Below are 19,147 nucleotides of genomic sequence, written 5' to 3' on the forward strand. Positions count from 1 at the left end.
GGTCATCGACTCACGCCTCTCGCGCCGCGCTCTGGTCTGGGTAGCCCAGCGGGTAGTGTCCACGCTTCTTTTAACTTTTTTTTTTTTTGAGACGGAGTCTCTGTCGCCCAGGCTGGAGTGCAGTGGCGCGATCTTGGCTCACTGGAACCTCTGCCTGCCGGGTTCAAGCGATTCTCCTGCCTCAGCCTCCCAAGTAGCTGGGACTACAGGCGTCTGCCACCACACCTGGCTAATTTTTTGTATTTTTAGTAGAGACAGGGTTTCACCGTGTTAGCCAGGATGGTCTCGATCTCCTGACCTCGTGATCCGCCCGCCTCGGCCTCCCAAAGTGCTGGGATTACAGGCGTGAGCCACCGCGCCCGGCTGTGTCCGCGCGTCTTTTCCTGAGCTCTGCCTCCGAGTTTTCTGGGGCACGGCTGCTTCACTCTCCATCTCTGCCTCCGGGGGGCTAATTACACCCTGTCCTACCCGGCTTCCCGCCTGACCGCCCACCCCCTTGGAAGACTCCGCAACCCCGTCACCGTCTTCCGGGCGACGGCCGCCCCCTCCCAGGCACGTCCACCTCCTAGGAAGAGGCTGAGGCCAAGTTTATTCCAAATTTTGACATCGTTTTTTAATTTAAATTCTCTGAATAATTCTCTGTCTCACGCGGAGTTGGGGAGGTCTGTCCGGGAATCAGGTGGGCAGCTCCTCCGCGGGGCCGGGGCCGGGGCGGAGACGGGGTCTGTACAGTCCCCCACCCGAGAGGGGGGCACCCGCCTGCCTGGTTTTCCAGGAGGAAGGGGCCCGGCGAGGACAAGGCTGGGCAGCCCAAGCGGAAGGGGGTGCCGGCGTTCGGGAAGGGGCCGCGGCCTGTCCGGGGCCGTCGCGCTTAGGGGCCCGGCTAAGGGAGCCCCCCAACCCAGGGAGCGAGGAGGAGGGGCAGGGGCGCGGCGGGGAGAGGGGCAGGTCATCCACCGGGGTCTGGGGAGGGCCGGGGTCCGCGGGGGAGGAAGGCCCGGGCGGAGGCGCGGTGCGATCACCGCTTGAAGCGGTAGGTGATGGGCAGCAGCAGCTTGCTCTTCTTGAGCGCCTGCACCTTCTTGAGTGTCTCGTCGTCCAGGGCCAGAAAGCAGCGGCGGGAGTACTCGAGCAGGCGCTCCTTGGAGGGGTCGAACTCGCCCACCTCGGCCAGCTTCTCGGGGGCCACGATGAGCAGCTCGGCGATGGGCGTGGTCAGCGCCACGGTGTTCCTGTCCACGCGGTGGTGCTCGAAGGCCCGCGACATGCTCTTGAGCTTCTGGAAGGTGCCCAGGATCTTCTTGTACCGGCAGAGGACCCCGTCGGCGTCCTTCACTGAGGGGCAGAGGGGGGACACGGAAGTGAGGGGCAGGGGACAAGACCGAGGGGGCGGACACGGGAAGGGAAACGGCCATGGGAAGGAGGGATCTCGGCGAGCGGAGGCACGGGCCGGTGCAGGAGGAGACGGAGAACAACAGGGAAGGAAGGGGCAGAGAGGAGGGGAAGAAGCGCAGCCAGCACTTGGACCAGTGGGAAATGGGAAGAGGCAGGCCCAGGGAGGAGGGTGAGGAGAGAAAATGAGCCAAGAGGCCGGGTTCAACCCACGCGGTCCCAGCACCCCCCACCCCCCCAGCCATCACCCTCGCCTCCCTGCCTCAGGTGAATTCACTTATTCAAGTCACCCTCCCCGTGAGGTAGGTCCTACTGCGCACCTCCTTCTTACTGATGAAGGTTAAGGAGGTGCGCAAGGTGGCCCTGCCCTCGACGGTGGACCAAAACTTAAAGTAAACCCAGGACAAGCCGGGCGCGGTGGCTCCCGCCTGTAATCCCAGCACTTTGGGAGGCCGAGGCGGGCGGATCACGAGGGCAGGAGATCCAGACCATCCTGGCTAACAAGGTGAAACCCCGGCCTCTACTAAAAAATACAAAAAATTAGCCAGGCGTGGTGGCGGGTGCCTGTAGTCCCAGCTACTCGGGAGGCTGAGGCAGGAGAATGGCGTGAACGCGGGAGGCGGAGATTCCAGTGAGGTGAGATCGCGCCACTGCACTCCAGCCTGGGCGACAGAGCGAAACAACGTCCCCCCGCCAAAAAAAAGTAAGTAAACCCAGGACCACACGTGGAGGAGGGAGAGAGAGAACCCGGTGGGTCTTTCTCCAGCAAGGCTGGAGGGGCTTGGAGAGAAAGGAGGGCCTCTGGGAAGGACACACAGCAATTCAGCAGCCCAGGCCCCTCAGCGCCTGCCCCATGCACCCCACTCACCTCGCTGCCTCTCCCGGGCCTTGGGCTTCCCAAAGCGCCTCCGACTAGCACCTCCCTTCTGCTTCTGCCGCCTCCTCTCACTGGCGCTGCCTTCTTCGGACGCTCCGCTGAGGGAGGAGGCTGCTGACTCAGGATCCGAGGCCTCGCCCCCAGCCCCACCACGGCTGTCCCCCTCCATCCGCCTGGGCCCAGGCTTCATCCGGCAGTGGTCCTCTGGGGAGACAGAGACACACACATGAACTACGGGACCAGACATCCCATCACAGGTCCTGGGACTGAGAGAGGCTGCAGTCCCCGGAACTGGATCCCCCAACCTGGGCTGGTCCCTTAAAGAGACAGAGGGACAGGGACTACGGTAGAGGCGCTGGTGGCTGAGTGGAGCCAGCTGGGGTCTGTGAGAGGTGGTAATGGGTGGAGCATTTTCTCAGAGGCCTGGGTTGGCAAGAGGTCTTGGGGAGGCAGCCAACCAGGGGCCTCAGGACCCCTGTGACTATGTACGGTTCCCATAGGGGAGGGAGAGATTTCTGGGGACTGGGTGGGACCTCTGGAGAGTAGCCTCTGGAAACCCAGGAGGCAGGCAAGGCCTTGGCTGGAGTCTGGGGGTCAGACCGAGAGAAATCAGGGCCCCTGGGTCCAGCAGGCTGGGTCCCACCACCATCTAGACAGAGGGAGCAGCAGGCGGAGGCCCAGACACAGATTCCTCTAGAAGGCGGGTTAGGGGAGGGCTCTGGTGCCAGGGTCCCCACTGGGAAAGTGCCGAAGCCGCAGGGCCAAACTGTCTGTGCAAAAGAGTCAGTCACCCAGGATGGAACCATCAGTGGGAGGAGACAGTGGCAGGCAAGGGCAGCCAGAGGCGGTTTGTTCCCGAAGAGATGGAAGGCCAGATCCCCAGATGCTGGGCTCCCAGTAACAGAGACGCTACAAGACCATAGCCCCCTTGCCCAAGTTTTTAGGGGAAAGGGTTGAATTCACAAAGAGATGTGGGAGCTTTTGAGGGGTCTTCCCAACCAAGGAGCTAGCAAGGCTGAGATGAGGGTAGGTGGGGAAGAGTGTGGGTTCTCCAGGACATGGGCTGTCTGGCCTGACCATCCAGGAAGAGGATGGGGCTGGGGTCCAAAATGTATTATGCAGGGCACAGGGTCCCACCAGTCAAGAGAAGCCGCTAGCTGTGAACTGGCTGGGGCTGGGGGCTGCCATGGGAGCTCTCCAGGCTGCTTCTGGCCATGAATTGTAGCAGAGCAAGGTATGTGGGTGGGGACTGCCCAGGAATCGGGCAGGGTTTGAGGGACAGCACCTGCTGGGGTCACCACCCAAAAAGGCCCACAAAGGAAGGGACTTAATGTCTTCGATGGGGAAGGAGTGCTCATTAACCAAGGATGGGACAGGGTGGGTGGGAAGACGGCCCTGATGTCACAGAGGGGAGGGGGGTACAGGAGGAGGCCGGATGGCTGGACTCTTGGATCTTGGAGAAGACAGGGCCGGGAGGAGGAGCAGGGGCCCCCTGAGGAAACCCAAAGAACTAGGGTGGGCCTCTCGGCCAAAGAGAGGAAGGAAGGTCCCCCTAGGAGTCAGAAGAGAGGGACTCTTAGGTGCTAGGGTCCCTGAAGTTGCCATGGGCCAGGGAAGCAGATGGCAGGGCACTGGAGGCTGATGGGATTTGGGGAACTGATGGAGAAGACAGGAGGATGGGCCCCAGTAGACAGTTCATGGGGATGAGGCCCTGGAATCAAGTGAGGAGGAGGCTGGGCCTGGGGACCCAAAACAGGCAGGGGACTAGCAGAGAGGGCCAACATGGCAGGTCCCATCCAGCCAGCCAAACAGTGGAGCTTTGAGTCTGGGTGAGCGGGTACCCAGTAGCGGGACAGGGAGGCAGGTGGATCAGAGCACCCCACACACACCTGCCTCCATCCGAGCAGAAGAGATGAATTTGTCCAGCTGGCACCGCAGGAAGTCCCTCTCTTCCTCCAGGTCTTCGATGCGTTTCTGCAGCCAGGAGTTCCTCTCCAGAGCCATGTGCAGCTGGGCCTTGACGCTGTTCATCAGAGCCAGGGCGGGGGACGCACCCTCCGGGGGCTCTAGGGACACAGCGAGGGTGGGGGGACTAGGTCACACCCTGGGACTCAGGGCCTGGCTTCCCAGCTGACTCCAGTCCCTCCACACCCCCTCAGCTCACCCTCGAAGTTTCTCCCAGTGGGGCTCAGACTGTAAAAGATCTGTGAGTCTAGGTGGGGCGCCTCGTCGAAGGGGATGGAGATCTCGAAGGTCTCATCGTCCTTCACTGGAGAGGAGAGGCCCCGGGTCACCCCAGAGAATTACCCGGGCCTCTCAGGCCACCCCCTAACCACAGCAGCCTGGAGCCGACCGCACTGGGACCCAGGGTAGGGAAGGAGACCCAGCTTCCTCACTTGTCCGCCTCCGGCTGCTCCGGTCATTCATGGCTCGGCTTCCTGCGGACCCCAGCAGCCGAGGGCCTCAGGGGCACTGGACAGAAACAGCAGCCACAAATGGAGAGACGCGGATGGACTCGAGGGTCCATCCTGGGGGAGGTGAAGTGAGACAGGAGGGACCTTCTGGCCTGGACCCCTGGTCTGAGAGAGGAGGGAGCCTGGACCCCAGGACTGAGGTAAAACGCGCCTGGGCTCCTGGAGTCGGGCAGGGGGCCCAGCCGCCTAGGTCCTGGGGGAAAAGTGAGCTGGGGACGTGGGCTCCTGGGTATCCAAGGAAAAGGAAGCTGAAGCCCTAAATTGCTGGGTGCCCTAAGGGGTCGCCTGAGCAGGGACACCTGGCCTGAAGGGGAAGGACCCTCTCTCATCGCGGGCCACTGCCAGGCCTAAGGAAGAGGCAGGTGCAGGGGGAAACTGCCCCAACTTCCCAGGGTAGGAGGAGGGTCAGCCCGTGCGCGCTGCCTCCCCTACCTTCGGGGCCCCACGCCCCTCCCCCGCACTCGAGTGGGCGGGCGGACCCTCCCCCGGTGGTGGGGGCTGGGCGCGTGCGCAGTACGGGGAAAGGTCACGCGTGGGGGTGCGCCCCGCCGCCCCCGCCCTTTGTCCCGCGGGTGGGAGGGGGAGCGGTCATGGAAAGATCCCAGCGGGGACATGCACCAGGGCGGGGGTGCAAACGCGGCCACCATCCCCCGCCCGCGGGTGCCCGGGGTCCGAGGGGCCGAGGCCCCCCGCGCTCACCCACCCGCGCGCGGAATCCGGCTCGGGGACCGACGGCGGCGGCGCCCATGCCCGGCGCCGGGGAGCGTCTGCAAAGTGTCACGGGGAGCCGAGGGAAGCGCCCACCCACCCGCGAACAGGCGGGGAGGCAGAGGAGCGAGTCGTGGAACTGAGCGACGGAACGGGCAGGGACGCGGGGACACGCCCAGTCGGGCCAGGGTAGCGCCCCTCGTTGAAGAGTCCCCGGGTCCAGGTGAGACCCGCCGTTTGCGGCAGAAGCAAGGGATCTGCACTTGCGCGATAGTCCCTTACAGCACTCCCCCGCCCTCCCCGAAGCTCAGGCAGGGAACATCACGAAATTCCCATCCTGGAAAGCTGGCGAGTCTCCCGGGGTCCCCGTGTTGGGTGGCGGTGTGCCCAATGGGCCCAGGAGAAGGCAGGACAGTGTTTGAGACACCGGGAAAGTTGGAGCGAAAGGAGAATCTACTTTTAACGCTCTCTCAGGAACTAGCCAGCGCGGACCCCCCAGAGTTCCCCCACCTCCTACAGCCAGACCCCAAGGTTCTCAGGGATGTAGGGGCCAAAATGGGGGTAGTTACCCCTCTCCCGGAAAATGACGGCCAGGAACACGCCCCCCCATCCCCATGTTGGTAATTAAGAGCTGGCTTTGGAGCAGAGCTAGATTCCAGTCCTGACTGTTCCTGCTCCTCCCCAGCCTGTTAACTCACCTGTAAAATGGGGAAATTACAAGCCCTTATCAATTTCTTGTGAGGATGCAGTGATGTGACACACAGCAGCTCAGCCCAGCACCTGGCTATAGTCAGGGCTGAAGAGAGGAGTGCTGCTGGTATTATTTGAGGTCAGATGGTGGGGTATGATCGCAGCCTCAGGGAGGCTCTTTCCCACTCTGGGGAGTATGAACGGAAGATTTGTTCTTCCTCCCAAAAAAAGAGGTCGGAAGAGCAAATGAGGCCTATCACAGTGCCTGGCACAAAATAGACAGGCAAGAAAAATGAATTAATAAGCAGATGTTTATTAAGCTTCAGGCTCAGCTCCACCTGCCTCTCCGGTTCACCAGAAGCATCCAAGCTCCGGACTGCGGCCAGCCCTTATGAGAGCAAGGTCTTAACCCGATGGAGGGAGAATCTAAATATCTGCACCGCCTGCAAAGCTGTGACCATGATCCTCACCTCCCCACTTTACAGATAAACTGCAGCCTGGTCCAAAAATTCCTGGGGGAGCCACCTGCCCTAGATTGGTCTTTTCCAAACTACAGGTTCATGGGTGGAGAATTCAATAGAACAGGATGAAAACAGCAGTTTAAAAAATATTTAGCCGGGCGTGGTGGTGCACACCTGTAATCCCAGCTACTCAGGAGGCTGAGGCAGGAGAATCGCTTAAACCGGGGAGGGGGAGGTTGCAGTGAGCCGAGATCACACCACTGCTCCAGCCTGGGTGACACAACGAGACTCAGTCTCAAATAATAATAATAGTTGATAAAAAAAATCTGCACATACTAACTACGGTAAAGAAACTTTTGTGGGCCGGGCACGGCGGCTCATGCCTGTAATCCCAGCACTTTGGGAGGCAGAGGCGGGCGGATCACGAGGTCAGGAGATCAAGACCATCCTGGCTAACACAGTGAAACCCCATCTCTACTAAAAATACAAAAAATTAGCCGGGCGTGGTGGCGGGCGCCTGTAGTCCCAGCTACTCGGGAGGCTGAGGCAGGAGAATGGCATGAACCCGGGAGGCAGAGCTTGCAGTGAGCCGAGATTGCGCCACTGCACTCCAGCATGGGCGACAGAGCGAGACTCTGTCTCAAAAAAAAAAAAACTTTTATTTCGAGGCCTAGTACCCTGAGGGAGGCCAAGGTGTGTGGATCACCTCAGGTCAGGAGTTCGGGACCAGCCTGATCAACATGGTGAAACCCCCGTCTCTATTAAAGGTACAAAATTAGCCAGGCATGGTGGCACACGCTTATAACCCCAACTACTTCGGAGGCTAAAGCAGGAGAATCACTTAAACCCAGGAGGTGAAGATTGCAGTGAGCTGAGATCACGCCATTACACTCCAGCCTGGGTGACAAGAGCGAAACTCCGTCTAAAAAAAAAAAAAAAAAAAAAGAGGCCAGGCACTGTGGCTCACGCCTGTAATCCCAGCACTTTGGGAGGCCGAGGCAGGTGGATCACCTGAGGTCGGGAGTTCAAGAACAGCCTGACCAACATGGAGAAACCCCATCTCTACTAAAAATACAAAATTAGCAGGGGTGATGGCACATGCTTGTAATCCCAGCTACTCAGGAGGCTGAGGCAGGAGAATCGCTTGAACCCGGGAGGTGTTGTGGTGATCCGAGATCGCGCCATTTCACCCCAGCCTAGGCAAAAAGAGCGAAACTCCGTCTCAAAAAATAAAAATAAAAAAGGAAGGAAACTTGGTTCACATATATTTTGCGTATCTGTGTACTCTATTGCCATATAAAATGTGTTTGTAACAGGAGATTGTGGTTTTAAAATTGTTTCAGTTAAAAACATTCTTTCCAGATGACCCAGGTCTTCAGGAGCTGAGGAGGGGATCACCCCAAGGCAGGCCAACCTTCCCATTCCCCAGCCAGGCAAGCTGGTCTCCCTGCTAGGCGGCCACCAAAGAGGGTCTGAGATGCTGTCTCTAAAAACAAACCTTGAATGCTCAGAGTGGGAAACGTGTTTATTGTTTGATCAGTCTCAGGCCTGGTCGGGGGGTGGAAGGCAGGACTGGGGTCCCTTCCCCAACAACAGCACAGAAGCCTCAGGAAGATGGCAGATTCCTGATGACCCACAGCCACCTTTTATGAGGCCAGAGACTTTACACACCACGCTCCCCACCCCCATCCAGTCAAGGCTCTGCCATGGAAGAGCTGGTATCTTTAGGCTAGAGGACTCCATTCTGCGTAGGGGCTCATTCCCATCTCAGCTCCAAAACACGGAGGACCTGAAGACTACTCACGGATTCCTCCTTCAGGCAGGGCTCTGCCTTTGAGATGTGGCTGCTCTGTGTCTGTGTCCAGGGCCCTGAACACCAGCCTCAGGCTCTCACCAGGTGTCTGGACAGGAGTCCAGGCTCCCTGCAAAGTCCTGTGGTACCTGGGGCACCCGGCAGCCCAGCTCATGGATGCTTCCACCGTGTGTGTTTCTGCAGTGTGTTCTGCTCCATAAAGCGGCGAGGGCAGTGTGGACACTGAAACGGGCGTTCCCCAGAGTGCACCCGGCTGTGCTGGGCCAGCTCACCTGCATCCCGGAAGCGGCGAGGGCAGAGCGGGCAGCCATGGGGCCGCCCACCACCCGCCAGGTGAATGGAATGGTGCCGTGCCAAGTGGCTGGCGCGCTTGAATGCCTTCCCACAGATGTCACATTCAAAGGGCTTTACCTCCGAGTGGGTGATGCTGTGTCGCTGAAGGTAGGACATGTACTCGAAGACCCTTGAGCACACGGGGCAGCTGTAGCACTTTTTCTGGCCTGGAGCCCCATTGGCCCCTGGCTCCCTCTGTGACTCCTCGTCCACCAGCACTGTGTAGGGGACACCCTGAGTGTCAATAAGCAGGTAGTGGTTGGGCCTTGGAGGAGATGAAGCCTGGGAAGATCCGATGGAGGAGGAAGGTCCAGGTTCTGGGGAGCGGCATGTCCGGCGGGGAAGGCCCTCCATGGTCTCAACGGAGGAAAATGCCAGAGGCTGAGGGCAGGGGGATGGCAGCACCAGCATCCGGAGGGCTGGCTGAGGCCTGGTGGATGGGAGATGGGATAAAAAGGTTATATAGAAGAGGGCAGCCCAGCACCGCAGGTTCCATCCTTTTCCCTCCCTATACCCAGCCCAGGACCTCTGCATCCTGCTGCCCCTCAGTCCCTCTTTTCCAGTCCCACTCACAGCTGGACTCTGTGGCCCCCTAAAAGGTCCCCAGGGTCTCCCATCTTGGAAAACCTCTCCTAGCCTCGGTGCTCCACCACACACTGTACTCACAGGATCTCCTGACCTGCTCTGCACAACCTGGACCTCGCTCTAACCTTCCCCTTTGTGCCCTCCCAGGTCACTGGGTGCCCCACCTCGCAGGCCTCCAGGCCTCTCCCTCCCCTCCTTCTAGCCCTTTCCAGGGTCTGCGTGTTGGCCCGTCCTACATACTCAAGCCTTTCCTGACCCCCTCCATACAAGCCAAGCCTACTCACAGGGACTCCGACGTTAGGACCCCCAGGTTCCGGCCCTCTCTCCAGCCACGTGTCTGAACAACTCCGTGCTCCCACCCGTCCACCCACCTCAGGTTCTCTCTAGTCGTCGCCCGGCCACCACCAGGCTCGTTCTAGGTCCCAGCGCTCTCCGGGATTCCACCTCCGGGGCCGCAGCCCTCGCTTTCTGGGCCTTTCTGTGTAAGTTCTCGCCTCTTCCAGGCTCCAGAACAGCCCCCTCCGGCGCCTGCCCCACTCCCGCCCCGGCCCAGGTACCCTCCACGCGGCCCAGCCCCTCCCGCCGCCCGCCCCCAGCCCCCTCCCTCCTCCCGGCCCCCGTACCCAGTGCAGCAGCCTCTCAGGTCCGGGCGACTCCAAGTGGCCCCGGGCTACCCTCGCAGTTGCAGGCGGCGGCGGGAAGGGGACCTCTGGGTGTGCCCCAGGAGCTGGCGGCGCCGGCCGAAAGAGAGAAGCCGAAGGGAGAGAAGAGGGTCTAGGGAAGGAAGGTGGGGGCGGGGCGCCCGGGCCGTCGCGAAACGGCCCCGGCCAGAAACACACACCGAGAGGAAAGTACCCAAGCGAGGAAGATCCGGTCTCCACCCCCCAGCACCCAACGCGCACGCACACGCAAGGAAGAGCCTGAAAATGGAGTGCGGAATGTTTATTGAGCAAAGGGTCGGGGGCGTGGGCGGAAGGGGGGTAGATACAGAAATGAACCAGACCGTGCCCGTGCTCTTTATCATCTCTTCCCCGCAGAAAACCACCGGTTCACCTCTCCAGAGAGCAGAAAACCAAGGTTTAGAGACGTCATGTCACTTGCAAAGGCTCACACAGCACAGCTGGACTGGAACCCAGTTCCGACTGGTTCCCAGGCCCAGGGAGGGGCAACGACTTTGGTCTACATCACACAGCTAGAAAGGGGGTAAGGAAGGAATGATGCTCCTCCCTTTGGAAGGTGGGGAAACTGAGGCCCAGGGTAAGGCAGTAACCTCAGCAGAGCCAGGGAGTGTGTGTGGGAGTGAGTGACGCTGTGTGGGTCAGACTTGGTGGCCCTGAGACGGGCAGGGCAGCACAGGCCGGGTCTCGAGCTTAGTGGAGGCGCACGTGCTGCGCCAGCTCCGCGGCGTCCTGGAAGCGGCGTGGGCAGAGCGGGCAGGTGTGCGGCGGCCCGGCGCGGGCGCGGTGCGTGGCGCGATGCCGCGACAGGTGGCTGGAGCGCTTGAAGGCCTTGCCGCAGGCGCCGCACGTGAAGGGCTTGAGGTCCGAGTGCGACACGCGGTGGCTCTGCAGGCGCAGAGGGCTGGCAAAGACACGGGCGCACTCCGGGCAGCTGTAGCCCTTGCGAGGGCCGGGCTCTCCCGGGGGCGCCTCGCGCTGGGGCGGGCCCCGGGGCTCCTCCTCCAGCTGCACCGTGTATGTGTAGGGGACCCCATTGGCGTCGATGAGGAGGTGGCGGCCCAGCCGCGGGGGTCGGGGCCCCGCCGCCGAGGAAGGAGTGGAGGAGGGGCCTTCCGCCTTGGGGAAAGGGGGAGCCTTGGGGGGCGGTGGGTCCATGGCCTCCGGAGAGGAGGACCGAGGGTGGGGTGGCCGCGGCGGCAGCAGCAGCATCTGGAGCGGCAGCTGGGAGCGGCGGAGGGGAGATGAGTTAAAATTGCCACTTCGTTTTAGAAAAAGTTTCCTAAAATGGAAAGCATCCCCACTATCACTGCTTGTTACCCTTTGTGCGCCACTGACTATCTCCCTAGCAAAATGAAAATTGTGACTCCAGCCTAGCTCTCCCACGTTCCATCAAGCTGCCCCGGAGAGGGCCTCCAACTGAGCTCTGCAAAACCCCGCCACCACCTGCCACTCCTCCTGGATCCACCTCTCACCACCCAGGTCAGGTCTGAGGACCTAGTGCCCCGACTTTTCTTCCCTTTTCTCCTCTCAACCCACCCCAGCAGACAATCAATCTCCTAAATCCGTTTACCTCTTTACATCTCACACCCCGGGCCTCCTGACCGCCGAGATTTCTCTAATCTGTGGTTTCTTCTTTCCCTGTTGCCCAGCCCCAGTTCAAGTTGCTTCCCCTCCCTTTGCCGCCCCCCCCCCCGACCGGCCCCCGCATCGGCCTCCAGGCCCTCCTGGGGCTCCATCCCCACTACATGCCGCAGGGCCTCCCCATCTTCATATTCCGTGGCCTCCCTCACTTCCTCTCTAGGTACCTCCCCAGAGCCCCACTAACCCAATTCCCCACATTTCGCTAGGGCTTTTCCATCCTGTTCCTACACTTAGCACCTCGAAGTCTAGCCACCTCTCCCCACTACGGAACCCATCGTCTCACTACATCTACACACCCCAACATGACTCAAATGCCTTCCTTCTGTATACCCCGCCCCCCCCCAACCTGGCTACCTGCTACATGCTCCCCAAAGGCCCCCTTTTCTCCCCCGCCCCTATATATGGCGGTGACATCGTTACTTCTTTCTGTACCCATCAGGGGCCTTCTCCCAAACCCCGTTATGCACACCAGGGTCCGGGACTCCGCTTCCCACAGCACCTCTTCCAAGCCCGTTTTCCCCTCCTTTCTGTGTACATCTGGCATCTCTCCTTCTCCTCCTCTTCACCTCTTCCAGGAGCCCCATCCCTCTCCCTGTTACACACAGCATGGCCACCCGCCCGTTCTTTTGCTCTGCTCCCCTTGTTTCTGGGAACCCCAGTGCCCGGGCGTTTTCGCCCCCATCCTGCTACACACCGCCCGTCCCCCGGCCCCCACCCCCCCCATTGCCTTCACTTCCCCAAGGAGCCCTGGCGCCTCGACTTCCCCTCCCGTCCCTCCGCCCGATCCTGCCGCTCCCGACCCCCACCCCCATCTCGGGTGGCTCCAGCGCACTCCCCCAGCCTGCCTGGCCTCGGCGCCGTCCCGGGGCCAGGCTCCTCCCTCCATCCCGGCCCCCGTACCCCGTGCTGCGGCCTCTCGGGTCCGGAGGAACAGGCCGAGGTTCCGGGCGGCCCCGGGCTTCCCCTGGCGAGCGCCGGCGGCGGAACCGAGACTTTCGGGCAGCTCCGGGCCGGCGGCGCCGGGGACGCGGGGACTGGGGGCGCGGGCGCGGGGGCGCGAGGGGTTGGCGGCGTCCCTGGGAAAAGGCGCCGGCCGGAAGCGCGCGAGCCCCGTGCGGAGGTTCCGCCGTCTGGAGCCGCCGCTCCCACCCCTCGCCTCTGCGGAGCGCCCTGCGGGGAAGGGACCGGAGGCGCGGGGTACACTGAAGACGCCCGCCCCCGGCGGCCCCGCTCCCCTCCCACCTCCCGACCGGAACAATTCCGCCGCTTGACAAGAGATCGGCCAATAAACCGAGACTAAGCAACGTTACGTCTTTGCCCTATGGCCCAGAAGGGTTTGTCCTCTTTCCACTGGGCCATCGCTGCCTGCTCCGCCGTGGCCACCCACCGAGGTAGAGGGCGGGAGAAGGGACGTTCCTTCCGGCTGAGCAAATGTGGAGACCGAGGTCCAGAGGCCAGCCATTGGCTCCCATGTGGCCGGGCCGTGATTCTCCACCCAGCAAATGGGGAGACCGAGGCCGGGAGAAGGCCAGACGCTGCCAGATAGTTGGGGAAGGTGTGTTCTTCCCACGGGGCACATGCGGGAACCGAGGCCCACAGAGGGCCAGACGGCTACATGCGCAGGTGGGAAGGTGTGATACTTCCAGAAGGCACGTGGCGACACCGAGGCGCAGCGAAGGCCAGGCCTTGCCAGATGCGGAGGTGGGAAAGGCTGGCACTGCCCACGGGGCCCACTGGAAGCCTGATGCGGGCTCGCCGGCTGCGCCAGGTCCTGGGGCACTTGAGGCCCGGGCGCTGGCTGCGCATGCGAAGGACTTGGGCGTCGAAAGCAACGCGCGATGGCGCTGCAGCCGCATTGGAGAGGGGCACACGCGGCAGCACTGGGGGCAGCTGCAGCTCCTCCTCCAGCCACGTGGCACCACGGCCTCGCAGGAGGGCGGCAGCAGCAGCATCTGCAGGTGCAGCTAGGAGTGGGGGACAAAAGAGGAGTAACTGTCGCAGCGAGCCCCAGGACCCTGGGGGGTACCACAGCTACGTCCTAGAGCACTGTCCATCAGAACTTTCTGCAATGGTGGGAAGTTCTATGACAGTCACTAGCCACGTGGGACTCTTACACTTTTAAAATATGGCTGGTGTATCAGAGGACCTGAATTTTAAATTGTATTAAATTTCCCATAATCAGCACGGTGGCTCACACCTGTAACCCCAGCACTTTCGGAGGCCAAGGCAGGCGGATCACCTGAGGTCAGGAGTTCGAGACCAGCCTGGCCAACATGGTGAAACTCCTTCTCTACTAAAAATACAAAAATTAGCCGGGCATAGTGGTGCTCCCCTGCAGTCCCAGCTACTTGGGAGGCTGAGGCAGGAGAATGGCTTGAACCCAGGAGGTGGAGGTTGCAGTGTGCCAAGATCGTGCCACTATACTGCAGCCTGGGCAACAGAGGGAGACTGTCTCAAAAAATAATAATTTCCCATAATCAAAATTTAAGCCACGTATGGCTCCTACCTTATGGAACAATTCCAGAGACCACTGTCAACCAGTTGTAAACTGGAGGCCCAAGGGCCCAAAAGGCCTCACAGTTATATTTGGTTTGGAACACAAGGCGCTTTTTAAACATTTTACTGGGCAGTATGTATATTTTTTGAGACAGAGTCTCACTCTGTCGCCCACGCTGGAGTGCAGTGGCATGCTTCTGGCTCACTGCAACCTCAACCTCCCAGGCACAAGTGATCCTTCCACTTCAGTCTCCCAAGCAGCTGGGACTACAGGCGTGGGCCACCACACATTTTGAGCCAGACCACTATTTGTTGTGGGGGACCATCCTGTGCACTGTAGGGTGTTGAGCAGCATCCTTGGCCTCCACCCACCAGATGCCAGTAGCACCCTCCCCCAACCCCGAGTTGTGACAAGCCAAAATGTCTCTAGACATTGCTCGTGTCCCCTAGGAGGCAACATTGCTCCTGGTTGAGAACGCCTGGTCTACTTGGACAATTACCCAACCTGAGTGTCTTGCCAAGATCCCTGATATAGTTAGGATGTTTGTCCCCTCCAAATCTTTTTTTTTTTTTTTGGAGATGGAGTCTTGCCCTGTTGCCCAGGCTAAAGTGCAGTGGCGCAATTCTAGGCTCACTGCAACCTCCAACTCCCAGGCTCGGGTGATTCTCCTGCCTCAGCCTCCCGAATAGCTGAGATTACAGGTATGCACTACCACTCCCAGCTGTATTATATAAAATATAAAAATTTCATATTTTTGGTAGAGACGGGTTTCACCATATTGGCCACCTGGTCTCCAACTCCTGATCTAAAGTGATCCACCTGCCTCGGCCTCCCAAAGTGCTGGGATTACAGGGTTGAGCCACCACACCTGGCCTTCTCCAAATCTCATGTTCAAATGTAATCCCCAATGTTGGAGATGGGGCTTGGTGGGAGGCATTTGGATCATGGGGGTGGATCCTTCATGAATGGCTTGGTGCCATCCTCGAGGTAATGAGTGAGATCTCGCTGAGTTCACATGAGATCTAGTTGTTTAAAAGAGCATGTCAGGCTGGGTGTGGTGGCTCACGCCTGTAATCCCAACACTTTGGGAGGGTGAGGCAGGTGGATCACGAGGTCAAGAGATCGAGACCATCCTGGCCAACACGGTGTAACCCGGTCTCTACTAAAAACACAAAAATTAGCTGGGCGTGGTGGCGGGCGCCTGTAGTCCCAGCTACTTGGGAGGCTGAGGCAGGAGAATCACTCGAACCCGGGATGCAGAGGTTGCAGTGAACCGAGATTGTGCCACTGCACTCCAGCCTGGCAACAGAGCAAGACTCCTTCTATAAAAAAAAAGGTGTGTCACCTCCTACCAGTCTTTTCCCCCCACCATGAGATATGCCAACTACCCCTTTACCTTTCACCATGATTGTAAGCTTCCTGAAGCCCTCGCCAGAAGCAGCTGTCAGGACTACACGTCCTGTACAGCCTGCAGAACCGTGAGCCAATTAAACTTCTTTTCTTTATAAATTACCCAGCCTCAGGTATTCACTCATAGAGACGCAATGAAACTAACACAATCCCTCTCTTGAGTTTCAGACCATATTAACTAGTGGCATTATAGTGGCCACAACCCCCACCCCCACTGCTATCCCCAGAAATAATGACAACAATAACCAACATTTATTGAGCCCTCACTCGGGAACAGCCATTGCTAAATGCACAGCATCCTCAGGGCAGAGCTACAAGGGAAGTACCACGAGGATCCCTATTTTACAGATGAGGGAAGCAGAGCTCAAAGAGATCGTGTGATTGGCCTGAGGTCACACATCCGCAGGCGGGATGGCCAGGACAACACCTGCCTCTGCCCACACCAGGTCAGTGCACATGACCCCTGTCAGCAAGCCACACACTTCCCTGTAATCCCACCATCGCCGCTGCCACCCCAGCGCAAACCACCACAATTTACCCCCAGCTTACAGCAGCAGCAACCTCCCCCTCCATCACTCTCTCCCTCCCCTCTCGTTTTTTTGTTGCTGTTTCTTTTTTCAGACAGAGTCTCACTCTGTCGCCCAGGCTAGAGTGCAGTGGCACAATCTCGGCTCACTGCAGCCTCCACCTCCCAGGTTCAAGCGATTCTCCTGCCTCAGCCTCCTGAGTAGCTGGGATTACAGGCGTGCACCACCACGGCTGGCTAATTTTTTGTAATTTTAGAAGAGACAGGGCTTCACCATGTTGCCCAGACTGGTCTCGAACTCCTGGCCTCAAGCCATCTGCCTGCCTCAGCCTCCCAAAGTCCTGGGATTATAGGCGTGAGCCACCATGCCTGGCCTTCTCCCTCCCTTCCCTATGGCAATTTCCAAGTGATTTTTTAAGCTCACAGAATCATTTCCTGACTTAAAACCTTCCCTCTGCGCACAGCAACATATTGAGACCCTGTCTCTCCAAAAAAAAAATGATAATAATTAGGCAGAGGTGGTGGTGCCTGTCTACAGTCCCAACTACCCAGGAAGCTGAGACAGAATTGCCCGAGCCCAGGAGTTTCAGACTGCAGTGCGTTATGATCAAAACCTTCCCCTCTGCCCTTAGAGTAAACCCAGACACTCTGCAAGGCCCTGCGTAGACTGGCCCCCTGGCTGCCTTCCCTTCTGGGCACCATGCTGCTGCCTTTCCCTTGCCCAATGCACCAGCCTCTCCCATCTGGACAGCCTTTGTGCTAGCTCCTCCCCTCTCTCTGATGTTCCTTTCAGCCCCTCACAAGAGTGACTCTTTCCTGGCCTTCAGGTTTCAGCTCACAGAACACTTGGTCATAGCAGCCTTTAGTGACCGTGTTAGCTCGAGGTGCCCTGCTCTGCGTCCTCCGTCTGTTAATTTCCTTCACATCCCACAGCACAATCCATGATACGTCCTCGTTGATCGACTGCCTGCTGTGTTATTGACTGCCTTCCCCAGTCTCCAAGGCCCAGCTCCATCCTGGTCAACATTCTACCCTCAGAATCTATCAAAGGTCTCAGGAAAGGGTAGGGAATCAATTCGATATTGGCTGAATGAATAAATGAATGAATTTGATTGCCCCATCCAAAAGTCAAGCATTACCCCCTACCCAGCTCCCCACCAAAGAGAACCCCTGCTCAACCCCAAGACATGATCATGGGGAAGCCACACCATCTAGAACTTTGAACGTCCCCATTTCCTCCCACTCCCTCACTTCCCAAACCCAGACATGCACCAAGTTGCATCACCTCCACCCCCTGAGGGCACTGACCTCCGTTCTCCAAGCCAAGTTCTGGCCCCTTCCTTCTCACCTGGACCACCATATCTGGTACCCTGGCCTCCAGTTCCCCTCCCACACTGGCCTGACCCCGACAGATGCTTCTCACAGCTGTGTTGAATGCAACTTCAGCACCATGCATAACATTCTCCCGGCCCCCTTTACCCTCAGGACCAAGTCCAAGTTTCTCAGCCTAGAATTTGAGGCCCTTTGTGAGGTGGCCCAGCCACCTCCCCACCTCACTTCTCATTCCTGTGCTCCAAGCACACACGGCATCTCACAGCCCCCTGGCCACACCCTGAAGTTACACAGCTCCACACGCAGCCTTATGTGTTTTCCTCGCCCTGGGAATTCTTCCCCTTTACTCTGCTGGCACCCTTCTCCTTAGCCTTCTGGAATCATGTATTCTGACCTCTCAAGTTGGCTAGGTGTCACCCACATGCTCTGCTCACCAGTCCACCAGCTCCTCTGCTTAAAATCCTCCCTATGGTAAAACCCCCTCAGCCTGGCATGAAAGGCCTCTCACAGCCTGGCCTCAGCCACCTTTCCCACCCTTGCCCTCGCCCAACCTGTTCCAGACAGCTGCGGCGAATCATTCTGACTTCTCCATTTACACCTCAAATCTTGGGCCACGGTGACTCATTACTCATGTCCCCAAACTTCAGTTCACACTGCATATTCATATCCAGGGTCTCGATGAATCCTCTCAACGGTCCAGCGAGGCTGGCAATCAGATGCACTCCACAGCGCAGAGGGGGCAGAGGCCACTCAGATCTCCGGCCGGAGTGACCAACTGACCCCCGCTCCAGCACCCTCACCTCCCTCTGGCTGCCCAAACCCTCCCCAGCCTGCCGTCTGGGTCCTGCCTCCTTCAGGAACCTTTTCCTGGCCACCCCCTCTTCTCAAGGTCCACTATTCATCCCACTTTGTCTTCCCATGGGAAATAGTCCCTTCTCCCCTTGGGAAATACAGTGATGCCCAGGCCTGTGCCTCTGGGGCAATTGGGATCCAAGAAGCCCACTCCCAAGGCTTTCCGCCCCCCTCTTCCTATACCCCGTCCCCTGGTCTCCGCAGCCCCTCCCCAAGCCTCCTTCGCAGGGCCTCTCAGTTTCCAACGCCCACTGCCCTGGGGGCCACTCTGTCCCACACCCCAAGTCCCTCACTTGGGCAGGACTCTTAAGAATGCCGTCACTGCTGAACCTGCTCACTCCCCGCAGTCCGGCCGGGTCTCCCTATCCCTACGCAGCAAACTTTCACGTCCGGAAGTGGCCGCAGGGACGACTTCTGGGATGCTCCGACTTCTCCGGCAGCTTCCGGATTTGGAGAGCAGCAGGAAAGCACTCCGGCCAGAAACGTAGCCACAAGAGAAAGGTTCCTGCGTCGCGCACCTTGCTACTCCACACACACACTACACAAAAGTTAAAATGAAATCACTATTTGGCGCCGTGCCGGATGCTGAGGGAGACAATACAACAGAGATGGCTTTTGTCAAAAAAAAAAAAAAAAAAGACTTTTCTTTCTTTTTTTTTTTTTTTTGAGACGGAGTCACGCTCTGTTGCCCAGGCTGGAGTGCTGGAGTGCAGTGATGTGATCTCGGCTCGCTGCAACCTCTACCTCCCGGGTTCAAGCTATTCTCCTGCCTCAGCCTCCCAAGTAGCTGGGATTACAGGTACACACCACTACCCCCGGCTAATTTTTGTACTTTTAGTAGAGATGGGGGTTTTACCATGTTGGCCAGGCTGGTCT

At 59.1% G+C, this 19,147-nt stretch overlaps 3 protein-coding genes across 10 annotated transcripts; all 3 read right to left on the minus strand.

Annotated features, from left to right (window-relative positions):
• Positions 1-587: 587 nt before the first annotated feature.
• Positions 588-4,741, minus strand: CCDC106 (coiled-coil domain containing 106). Of its 2 annotated transcripts, XM_055237699.2 has the most exons (5): positions 4,666-4,741; positions 4,434-4,538; positions 4,159-4,335; positions 2,261-2,473; positions 588-1,335 (listed from the first exon to the last, which is right to left on the minus strand). In XM_055237699.2, exons 1-5 carry the CDS (start codon positions 4,694-4,696, stop codon positions 1,019-1,021), a joined length of 843 nt encoding a protein of 280 aa, XP_055093674.1. In that variant the 5' UTR covers positions 4,697-4,741; the 3' UTR covers positions 588-1,018. The 2 variants fall into 2 exon arrangements, with proteins under 2 accessions (XP_055093674.1, XP_063471453.1); XM_063615383.1 differs by lacking the exon at positions 4,434-4,538 and having other exon boundaries at positions 4,666-4,696.
• A 3,368-nt stretch (positions 4,742-8,109) lies between these two features.
• ZNF581 (zinc finger protein 581) lies at positions 8,110-9,159 on the minus strand. The gene has a single exon (XM_055237713.2). The coding sequence runs from the start codon at positions 9,157-9,159 to the stop codon at positions 8,566-8,568; it is 594 nt and encodes a 197-aa protein (XP_055093688.1). The 3' UTR covers positions 8,110-8,565.
• A 1,101-nt stretch (positions 9,160-10,260) lies between these two features.
• On the minus strand, positions 10,261-18,687 carry ZNF580 (zinc finger protein 580). 7 transcript variants are annotated; one of them, XM_063615389.1, is made up of 4 exons: positions 18,565-18,677; positions 17,971-18,140; positions 12,555-13,618; positions 10,261-11,234 (listed from the first exon to the last, which is right to left on the minus strand). In XM_063615389.1, exon 4 carries the CDS (start codon positions 11,220-11,222, stop codon positions 10,704-10,706), a length of 519 nt encoding a protein of 172 aa, XP_063471459.1. In that variant the 5' UTR covers positions 11,223-11,234; positions 12,555-13,618; positions 17,971-18,140; positions 18,565-18,677; the 3' UTR covers positions 10,261-10,703. The 7 variants fall into 7 exon arrangements, with proteins under 7 accessions (XP_063471459.1, XP_063471458.1, XP_063471460.1 ...); XM_063615388.1 differs by having other exon boundaries at positions 10,261-11,292; XM_063615390.1 differs by lacking the exon at positions 12,555-13,618 and having other exon boundaries at positions 10,261-11,292; positions 18,565-18,682.
• Between the last annotated feature and the right edge of the window lie 460 nt (positions 18,688-19,147).

The sequence above is a fragment of the Symphalangus syndactylus genome, chromosome 13 (assembly GCF_028878055.3).
Source record: "Symphalangus syndactylus isolate Jambi chromosome 13, NHGRI_mSymSyn1-v2.1_pri, whole genome shotgun sequence".
In the NCBI taxonomy this organism is placed as follows: domain Eukaryota; kingdom Metazoa; phylum Chordata; class Mammalia; order Primates; family Hylobatidae; genus Symphalangus; species Symphalangus syndactylus.

Excerpts from the sequence above, each read along its gene's own strand:
- ZNF581 (XM_055237713.2), bottom strand. The coding sequence starts at position 9,159 with ATGCTGGTGCTGCCATCCCCCTGCCCTCAGCCTCTGGCATTTTCCTCC.
- ZNF580 (XM_063615387.1), bottom strand. The coding sequence starts at position 17,997 with ATGATTCGCCGCAGCTGTCTGGAACAG. Across the intron at positions 13,619-17,970 it reads GCCGCAGCTGTCTGGAACAG|CTGCACCTGCAGATGCTGCT; the intron begins GTTGGGCGAGGG and ends CCCCACTCCTAG.
- CCDC106 (XM_055237699.2), bottom strand. The coding sequence starts at position 4,696 with ATGAATGACCGGAGCAGCCGGAGGCGGACAA. Across the intron at positions 4,336-4,433 it reads CACTGGGAGAAACTTCGAGG|AGCCCCCGGAGGGTGCGTCC; the intron begins GTGAGCTGAGGG and ends CTGTGTCCCTAG. Across the intron at positions 2,474-4,158 it reads TTCTGCTCGGATGGAGGCAG|AGGACCACTGCCGGATGAAG; the intron begins GTGTGTGTGGGG and ends CTGTCTCCCCAG.